The sequence below is a fragment of the Otolemur garnettii genome, unplaced genomic scaffold, assembly GCF_000181295.1.
Source record: "Otolemur garnettii isolate 467f Iridium unplaced genomic scaffold, OtoGar3 scaffold00178, whole genome shotgun sequence".
NCBI classification, from domain to species: Eukaryota; Metazoa; Chordata; class Mammalia; order Primates; family Galagidae; genus Otolemur; species Otolemur garnettii.
In genome coordinates, this window is record NW_003852573.1 from 1,748,181 (window position 1) to 1,758,219 (window position 10,039).

The 10,039-nt window shown below is 44.0% G+C and overlaps 1 protein-coding gene across 7 annotated transcripts in view; it reads left to right on the plus strand.

Moving 5' to 3' along the window:
• Positions 1–619: 619 nt before the first annotated feature.
• RCOR3 (REST corepressor 3) overlaps positions 620–10,039 on the plus strand; it is a 66,796-nt gene continuing 57,376 nt past the window's right edge. For 3 of the 7 annotated variants that reach the window (XM_023519492.1, XM_023519493.1, XM_023519495.1), the window contains exons 1-2: positions 820–1,065; positions 1,454–1,510. In XM_023519492.1, coding sequence (XP_023375260.1) covers positions 897–1,065; positions 1,454–1,510 — 226 coding nt within the window. In that variant the 5' untranslated portion in view covers positions 820–896. Of the gene's footprint in view, positions 1,066–1,453; positions 1,511–10,039 lie in introns of all 7 variants that reach the window. The other 4 variants (XM_003800513.3, XM_003800514.3, XM_023519494.1 and 1 more) reach the window with 3 other exon arrangements.

A 10,039-nucleotide genomic window follows, 5' to 3' on the forward strand; every position in this document is an offset into this window, starting at 1 on the left:
GGAGCCTTCAGCGAAATACAGCTGCATTGCTCCGGAAACTTATTCCCCGCCTCAGTCTCCTTGGGGAATTAGGCCCCAGTTCAGAGATTCAGAAACAAAAATTGTAGCGTCGAGATCCTTATGGCCGAGTCCACTCTTGCCCGCTGGGCCTCAGAACCGCAAGGCTGCCCTGCTAGACTGCGCCAATGCACCGCGAACAAGCGCACACTCAGCTCCACGCTGCCAGAGGAGCCCCGGGAGCCGAGCTCCAGACCCGCCGCGGTTTCTGAGCAGGGCGGCCCCAACTCCCAACCTAGTCCGTAAAAGGGGGGCCGCTCCCCCGACTCGGGCAGCTGGGTCGCGCCGGCCTTTCTCGGCTGGCCGCGTTCCTTCCGCCCTGAGAGGGCAAAGAGTCCCGCTCCCTCGCGTACGCCTCCCGCCCGCGCTCCGGAGCGCCCCCTAGGAAGGAAGCGCGAGCAACGGCCGCGGCTTGGCGGCGATTTTATTAGCGCTCGGCTGGGGTTGCCCGGCCCTTTGGCGAGCCGGGCTTCCCCGCCCCTCCCTCTCTTTCCCTCGGCCCCACCGTCCCCCACCAGACGGCCGGAACCTCCCTGCGGGGCGGAGTGATACCGGCGGCGGCGTAGAGCGCGGCGCGCCGAGAGGGGAGCCCGGGCTGCGCGGGGCGGGCGGCGGCGGAGGGAGGAGGGGAGAGAGGCGGGGCCGGGGCGGGTTGTTGTGAGGCGACTGCGCTACTGCCGGACCGGGGCGGTTATGGCGGCTCCATATTAACACCCTCCTCCTCCTCCGCCGCCACCGCAGCCGTCTCCTCCTCCTCTCCCTCCCGCGCTCTAAGCCATCTCCCCCTTCACCCTGACGCCTACCTCTTCCCCTCACCTTTCCCCCTCCCCTCTTCTACCATGCCCGGCATGATGGAGAAAGGGCCCGAGTTACTGGGGAAGAACCGATCGGCCAACGGCAGCTCCAAGAGCCCGGCGGGCGGCGGAGGCAGCGGCGCCTCGTCCACCAACGGCGGGCTGCACTACTCGGAGCCCGAGAGCGGCTGCAGCAGCGACGACGAGCACGGTGGTAGCCTCGAACTCCTCCCCGCCAGCCCGCCTGCCCGCCTGCCCCCCTCCTTCCACCCCTCCCCCAGCCCCCTCCCCTCGCCGCGCTCCCGCCCTCCCTCCCCTCGGAGCCGGGGCGCTGCGGTAGCCTCAAACTCCCGGTGCAGTGCTGCAGCACCCCCTGCGACCCCCGTCCCTCCGCCCTCGACCAATCCTCCGCTCTCGCCCCCCCTCCCCGCCCCCCATCCACTGCCATCTCCCGGAGTGCCCGGAGTTAATATCTTCCCATTCATCCGCCGCTTCTTTCCTCCATCCAGCGATTTTTATTTTTATTTAAGTGTCTCTTCCTTTTTCTTTTAATTTCTTTTCTTTTCCTCTTCTTTTTTTTATTTTTTTGCATTGCTTTACAGATGTTGGGATGAGAGTCGGAGCTGAATACCAAGCTAGGATCCCTGAATTTGATCCAGGTAGATATATTTGCTTAAGCAAAATCCCGTCTCCCTTTTTCTGGGCTTGGTTTGGGGTAGACGGGGTGGGGGTCCGGGCGTGGGGCTGGGAAGGGATGTGGGGCCGGGCTGGGCAGGCAGGCAGGCAGGCAGGCAGGCAGGCAGGCATCCGTGGCGGGGAGGCTGTCAGGCTTGGCCGGGCCGTGACACAGGGCGTGTAGGCAGATGTGTACATGGCAAGGTTAACATGGTTCCTTTTGGAGGCCACTTGCCCGCTCTGGCATCGCCTTTCTGACTCCAGAGCCTGAAACGGGGTTGAGGTGAGGTGAGCAGAGGGAAGACGACCCTTGGCGGAGTCTGGGGTGCAAGGCCGGGGGAGGAGCGGCTGCAGAGCCGAGGGCTGTGTGTGGACAAACCATGCAAATGTCAATTGCCACAGAACCGGCCCCGGGAGCCGAGGGCCGCGCTCCGCAAGGCGGGCGACGAAGACTGGAGCGCCTGTCACTGGCCGAAGCCAAGGGCAAGCCCTACCAACCCGCGCGCGGATGGGATTGTCGCTTTTCTTTCTTTTTGGCGTGGTAGTGTAGCTTTGGTAGCGGCATCTCTGCGGAGTGCCGGAGCCGGGGAGAAAAAGGGGTGGGGGAAGAGGGTGGGGAAATGCCAGCGGCACACCTCGCTAGAGAGCCAGCCCTAGGAAGTCAGACCACAGGACAGTGGCTGCAGCTGCCAAGGAGACATTTTCTCCCCGAGCAGCCAGGTTCCAGCCTCCTCTGCCAACCCAGCTTGCGGGCTCCCTGTCTACTTTTCTCCAAACAGGCTCCCTGGCGGTCACGGGATTTCAGCCTGCGCAGGGATTGGGCGAGAGTTCCGCATATGGAGGCGCCCTAGCTGGAGCCTCTCCGAGTGGAGCGCGTTTCATTCTCCCCACCCTACCCCAGCCCCTTTTCAGTTCTGGCTTTGAACAGACTTTGAAAGGGGCCTCACCTTTTTATTTTTTATTTTCTTATTTTCTTACAGTTGTCAATATTTTACTCAGTGCTCGCTCGTTGCTAACTCTGGAATTCTTCGTTAGATATTAATAGCATTTTGGGGGGTAGGAACAGATAGTATGCTTATTTTGATTATTAAGGTAGGGAGGGGAATTTTGGTTCCTCTCTTCCCCACTGGGACAACTCAGAAAATTTACTAATTATTTAAAAGTTCTGGCAGCAGCTTGCGTGTCCCAAGGGAGGATAAAATAATGGGTGTTAAAGGGACTATCAGGACAGTCTCTTTTTTAATAGGTAACAGTGATAATGTTTTCTAGATTTGGGTTGCCTTCGAAATGCCATGAATACTTTTTATTGAAAGGCTGTCAGTATGTGTCTTGGTGGACTTCATCTAATTTTAAATGTTTTATGAAACTAATTTTCTTTATTAATGTAGCTAGTAGTGAGTGGCACTTTTATGTTATTCTGCTGCCTCAGGGTTTAGCTTGACATTTGAAAAGAGCATACTTTGGCTTTGAGATAAGAATGAATTCAATTCCCAACTCTTTTATTTTTGTCCTCTGAGCAAATCACTTGCTTTCCCCGAGCCTCAGTGTTTCTAGCTATCACAACTATTTAACAGTATTTTTGTTAGGATTAAATGACTGGGCATAAGGCAGTTATTTAGTAAAAATTAAAATTTATAAGTATGAAGAATGATTCTGGGCATATGGCAGATTATTTAGTAAAAAGTAAAATTTATACTAATGAAGAATGATTCTGGGTTCATTTGTACTTTTCTGATTTGGGGCTTTCATTGGTACTGTGTGCTTTTGTTGTTGTTGTATTTATAAACTTATTTCCAAATTAGAACTAAGCAGCTAGAATTCTTAAGTTTATACACTTAACTATTTCTTTAACCTCATTAGGGAGATTTCTAAGTCAGTATTTTTATTTCATAGATAACCATACAGATTGATTAGGAGTCTTGTGCTTAAGAGTCAGGCTTCATGCTGAAACAAGCTTACATATGCCATAGCCTAATCCCTGTGAAACATTTGTTTGTTTCTTGATTAAAGTAGATGTAACAGATTTCAAAAGTTGAAGAATAATTCACTTAAACAGAATGCTATTTAGGTGGTTTTATATAACTGCTATTTAGATTAACCAATTTAATTGATCATTGTATTTTGCTTATTTTAAACTTGACTATAGTATTAGTGGGGAAAAATCACTGAAATGTTACTGTTTTGTCAATAATTTAAGTAAGTAAACAAATTTATTTTATTTTATTTATTTATTTATTTTGAGACGAGAGTCGGAAGCTGTCGCCCTGGTTAGAGTGCTGTGGTAATCACAGCTAACAGCAACCTCAAACTCTTGGGCTCAAGCCATTCTCCTGCCTCAGCCTCCCAAGTAGCTGGGACTACAGGTGCCCACCACAATGCCCGGCTATTTTTTTTGTTGTTGCTATTGTTGTTTTAGCTGGCCTGGGCTGGGTTTGAACCCACCAGCTTTGTTGTATGTGGCCATTGCCTTATCCAGTGAGCCTCAGGTGCAGCCCGTAAGTAAATAAATTTAAAGTGTTTTAACATTTATTAACTTAGTGATCCCCGTGTTTTGGCACCAAAAAAAATTTTTTACTTAGACTGTAATTGATTTTTTTTTTTTTTTTTTTTTGAGACAGAGCCTCAAGCTATCCCCCTGGGTAGAGTACCGTGGCATCACAGCTCACAGCAACCTCCAATTCCAGGGCTCAAGTGAGTCTCCTGCCTCTGCCTCCCAAGTAGCTGGGACCACAGGCATCCGCTACAACTGTTTTTTGGTTGCAGCCGTCGTTGTTTTGGTGGGCCTGGGCTGGATTTGAACCCGCCACCTTAGGTCTATGTGGCTGGTGCCTTAGCCACTTGAGCCACAGGCGCCGAGCCTGTAATTGATATTTTATTAGAATAAGGGTACATCACATTCTTGAAATTGACTTGTTCATATTCTGCTTAATAGTCTTCTCTAGGAGCATATCAAACCCTAGGACACAATTAAAAGCAGTTATCATTTAAACTTAAGGCATGTCTTGTAATTATAGACCCATCTTGTCAAGCAAACAGATTGTTAATTATTAGTTTTCACAAGGAGCATATCATATTGGTGCTCTATTTTATTCTTATTCTAAGTGTTATATGATTGTGTAAAGTTTTTATTTCATATCAATTCAGTATAATTAGGTGAGAATTTAAAAACATTGCCATGGAAAAAGAGAAGGAAAAGAGAAATATTTATTAATGATAGAAACTGAGAAATGACCATCTCCTCTCTTTTTGTCATTTCATTATCTTTGTCTCAAACCACTCAGTCCATTTTTATGGATATTGTTCACTCATAGCCCTATAAATCACTTGGGAGAAAAATTCCTTGGGTACTGCTATTAGGATGATCAGAATGTAAGAAAATTGGCCCAATTCAGTGGCTCACGCCTTTAATCCGAGCACTCTGGGAGGCCGGGGCTTGAGCTCAGGAGTTTGAGACCACCCTGAGCAAGAGCCAGATCCCCTTCTCTAAAAATAGCCAGGTGTTGTGATGGGTCCTACTGAGGGTGACATCAAGGCTGGGGGTTTTAAACCCAGCCTGGGCCAGCTAAAACAGCAATGGCAGCAAAAAAATAGCCGGGCATTGTGGTGGGCACTTGTAGTCCCAGCTACTTAGGAGGCTGAGGCAGGAGAATCGCTTGAGCCCAAGAATTAGAGGTTGCTGTGAGCTCTGATACCACAGCACTCCAACTAGGGTGACAGCTTCCGACTCATCTCAAAATAAATAAATTAATCAAATCAAAATAAATTTACTTACTTAAATTATTTAAAAAACAGTAACATTTCAGTGATATTTCTTCCCCACTACTACTCTGGCCAAGTCTAAAATAAGCAAAATACAATGATCAATTAAGTTAATCCAAATAGCAGTTATATAAAACCACTTAAATAATATTCTATCTCAAAAAAAAAAAAGATGTAGGGAAATTAAAAGAGGATTTTTGGTGAAAAAAATTTTTTTATTGGAAGAGATGATAGTTATGATGATAGAAATTAAGCACATAATGAATTAGTAAACTGATTATTGTAGAAAATATGAGAATTCAGGTTTGTGTTAGAATTACTGAAATTAGGAGATTACCTTAATTATGGGCCCATTGCCAATAATGTCTTTATTATTTACTAACTGGAGTTTGGGTTATTCTCTTTTGCTTGTTTACTTGATCTTCCCAACTTTTATTTACTGCCTACTGATTATGCTTACATCTTGAGAGGCAGTTTTGTGTGTGATGAAAAGTCTCACCGCTAGCTTGGCATCTGTAGCACGGTGGTTATAGCACCAGCCACATACCACTGAGGGTGGCGGGTTTGAACCTGGCCTGGGCCAGCTGAACAACTGCAACAAAAAAAATAGCTGGGTGTTGTGGCAGGTGCCTGTAGTCCCAGCTACTTGGGAGGCTGAGGCAAGAGAATCGCTTAAGCCCAGGAGTTTGAGGCTGTGATGTCACAGCAGTCTACCAAGGGCTACATAGTGAGACTCTGTCTCAAAAAAAAGAGTCTGATCTCTTATCACATTCCTTTAACCTAAAATGACCTTAGATGAACTTATAACTTAATATTATGACCTTAGATGAACTACCTGACTTCTCTAGGCTTTAGTTTTCCCCTTTGTAAAATGGTGATAATGTTGAATATATTACAGATTAAGTGAAAGTTAATGTATATAAAGCAGTAGTTTTCAAAATATTTTGCTTGCATACCCATAAAATAATTTTAGAAAAACAGATTCTCACATGTTTTTAATGTGATATTGATTATTCTTCACTGAGTTAAAATATTGAAGAATTTAATCTCTGGTATTTTAAAACTATTAACACTTTGAAATAAAGATTTAATATCCTTTTTAAAATAGCATCCAATTATATATAAATATGGTGGTGATATGGTAGTATCTTTTTTTTTTTTTGAGACAGAGTATTACTATGTTCCCCTATCTACGACTATGTCGTAGAGTGCTGTGGCATCACAGCTCACAGCAACCTCCAACTCTTGGGCTTAAGTGATTCTCTTCCCTCAGCTTCCCAGGTAACTGGAACTACAGGCACCGGCTACAACGCCTGGCTATTTTTTGTTGCTGTTGTTTAGCCTGGGCTGGGCTTGAACTGGCCATTTTCAGTGTATGTGGTTGGTGCTGTAACCACTGCTACAGGTGCCAAGCCGGTTGTACCTTTTTATAATATACATTGATAGGCTCCTAACATTCTGAAGGTTGACATTGTTGCTTTTTTGAAATCATTTCCATGCATTTTCCCCACAGAATTTTCCATAATTTATTTTTGTGCTTGTAAGTACTTTATTGATCACTTGACTTCTCTACCACTATAATATCTCTTCTTGTGAACGTAAGGTTCTAAGTGGTAAATCTCTTCTGGCTTGAATTATTACAATTAATAATAAATAATTAAAATTCTAGAAGTTGGGAGTAGGGAGGGTATCTGTGGGGACCTCACCTAATGTGCATGATGCAGTGGTACAATGTGCATGATGCAGTGGTACATTTCAGAACTATTAAGAAATAAGTATAATTGTGATGGATGTGTTACTTAGTTCAGTGTAAGCATTTCATATTGTATATCAAAGCAGTACCCCGAGCCCCATAAGTGCATCAATGTACAAAGTTATGATTTAATAAAAAAATTTAAAAATTTAAAAATTAATTATTAATTATTAAATTATTAAAAATAATTTAAAATAAAATTTAAAAGAAAATATTAAAAGAGAAAATAAAATTCTAGAAGTTATGGTACCTTGAATAAAGAAGGGCTTGGCTGAAAGTCTGGAACCCTGGGGGTTTTAAAACATTGGGCTGTGAACTCTTACAAGATTTGGAATTCATGAGATACCTCTTTTTTTTGAGGGATGAAAGAAATAGAATGAGCATGTAGCTTAGACCTCAGGTAAGTTCCCAGGTGTTGGGAACTGAAGGTGATGATCTGAAAATTGATTGTCTTAAAATGTATTCATGTTCGGCTGGGCGCCCATAGCTCAGTGGTTAGGGCACTGGCCACATGTTCTGGGATTGGTAGGTTCAAACCTGGCCCCAAACTGCTAAACAAACAAACAAACAAAAAAAATAGCCAGCGTTGTGGTAGGCACTTATACTCCCGACCACTTGGGAGGCTGAGATGAGAGAATCACTTAAGCCCAGGAGTTTGAGGTTGCTGTGAACTATGACCCCATGGCACTCTACCTAAGGCAACAAGTGAGACTCTGTCTTAAAAAGAAAAAAAAAAAAAGAAGAAAATATTAAAAAGAAATAAAACATTTTTATATTTAGACTTATTCTGAAATGCTATTGATGTACAAATCCTGGCTTATCAAATTATATTTTTATTTCTTAGTTGTTGATTTTCTGCCTCATAAATGTATTTTACCAACTATGGTTTAAAGATCTAAATGATTTCAAAAGAATTAGACTTTTAAATGTTCTATTTAAAACTTTTAAACTGGGTGGCACCTGTGGCTCAAAGGAGTAAAGCGCCAGCCCCATATGCTGGAGGTGGCAGGTTCAAACCTAGCCCCCAGCCAAAAACTGCAAAAAAAAAAACCCAAAAAACTTTTAAACTAATTGTTCAAAAGTTTTATTTTCAGAACTGACATGCTACTCTTAGAGTCTTTTAAAATTATGGTAGCTTACTATCTGGGATTTGGTTTTTTCTAATCCATTCTCAAGGTAGGGTATTTATGAGGCTTGATTATTTTGTGGATTTAATCAAGGTTTTTTTTGTTCGTTTGTTTGTTTTGTTTTGTTTTTTAGAGAGAGTCTCATTTTGGTCACCATCAATAGGGTGCTATAGCATCACAGCTCACAGCAACCTCCAGCTCTTGGGCTTAGGCGATTCTCTTGCCTCAGCCTCCCTAGTAGCTGGGACTGTAGGCTCCCGCCATAACACCCGGCTATTTTTTTTGTGGTTGTTGCAGTTTGGCCGGGGCTAGTTTTGAACCCACCACCCTCGGTATATGGGGCCAGTGCCCTACTCACTGAGCCACAGGTGCTGCCCTGGTCTGTTTTGATTCTTTTTTGTTCATTTGTTTTTGTTTCACTCTATCGCCCTCAGTAGAGTGCCGTGGCATCACATAGCTCACAGCAACCTCCAGCTCTTGGGCCTAGGTGATTCTCTTGCCTCAGCCTCTGGAGTAGCTGGGACTATAGGTGCCCGCCACAACACCTGGCTATTTTTATGTTGCAGTTTGGCCGGGGCCAGGTTTGAACTCATAACCCTTGGTATATGGGGCCGATGCCCTACTCACTGAGCCACAGGCGCCGCCCTATTTTGATTCTTGAGACAGAGCCTCACTTTGTCACCCTTCATAAAGTGCTATGACTCCATAGCACAGGTCACAGTGACCTCAAACTCCTGGGCTTAAGCAGTTCTCTTGCTTCAGCCTCCCTAGTAGCTGGGACTACAGGTGCCCACCACGATGCCTGGCTGGTTTAGAGATGAGGTCTTGCTCTGGCTCAGGCTGGTCTCAAACCTGTGAGCTCAGGCAATCCACCTACCTCTGCCTCCCAGAGAGCTAGGATTAGTGAGCTACCTCACCTGGCCTGATTTTATTAGGTTTTATTCTCAGTACAGTTTCTAATTGTCAGACAGTTTTGAGGTATAGTCTTATATTGTTGTAAAGAAAAAATGAATGCTATATTGATGTCCTTGAAATACTTAGCTTATTCTGACTTTTACAGTAGAATGGGTAAAATGTTATTGAATGTAAGCTTCATAAGGAGTGATAAATTATTTTAATAGTACAAGTTACTTTCTCCTTTTATAAGAGAGGAATGAGGTCTGAGTTGGCTGAAAAACAAAAAGTCATTTTATCTGTTTACTCATTTTCAAGGGATTGATGAGAAAAGATATCAGCCATTTGAATTATAGGACCATGAGGTTTTATTCACTTATTTTTTTAGTTGATTGATAAGGTAAGAAGTAATCTTTTCAGGATCGAGAATGGAACTGTCCTCAGTAATCATATACTAGCAATAATAATTAAGTCTCATATCATGCTTGCCACATGCTGGGTACTTCACATATATATTAATTCATTTAATTTTTGATCAACTCTGTGAAGTAGATACTCTCATTCATATTTTAGAGATGAGGAAAATTGAGGCACAAATACATTTTTTAGAGGTGCCCAGGGTGACAAAGTTCTGGGAATACAGTTCCACAGATCATACCCTTAAACATTGCTTCAAAATATTCCTTATTTCCTGTGAATATCAGCGATCTCTTAGGCCTAGTTGACACATACATAATTGAAAATTGTGGTGTCCAGTTTAGAGTTTGGGAAAGAACATTGAGAAATTGCTAATTAGGCATTCTGTGTTATCAGATGGGATTGTTTACCACATACTGCCTCTCTACCCTCCACCCTCTACGTTAGAAGAGCTGTTAGTTCCCACAGCTTGGATGCCAGTTTCTATCAGATCAGATCCTTAATCGCAATGCATAGAATTTTTTTGAAACATAACTGTTAATTCTTCATGGAGAAGAATGTTT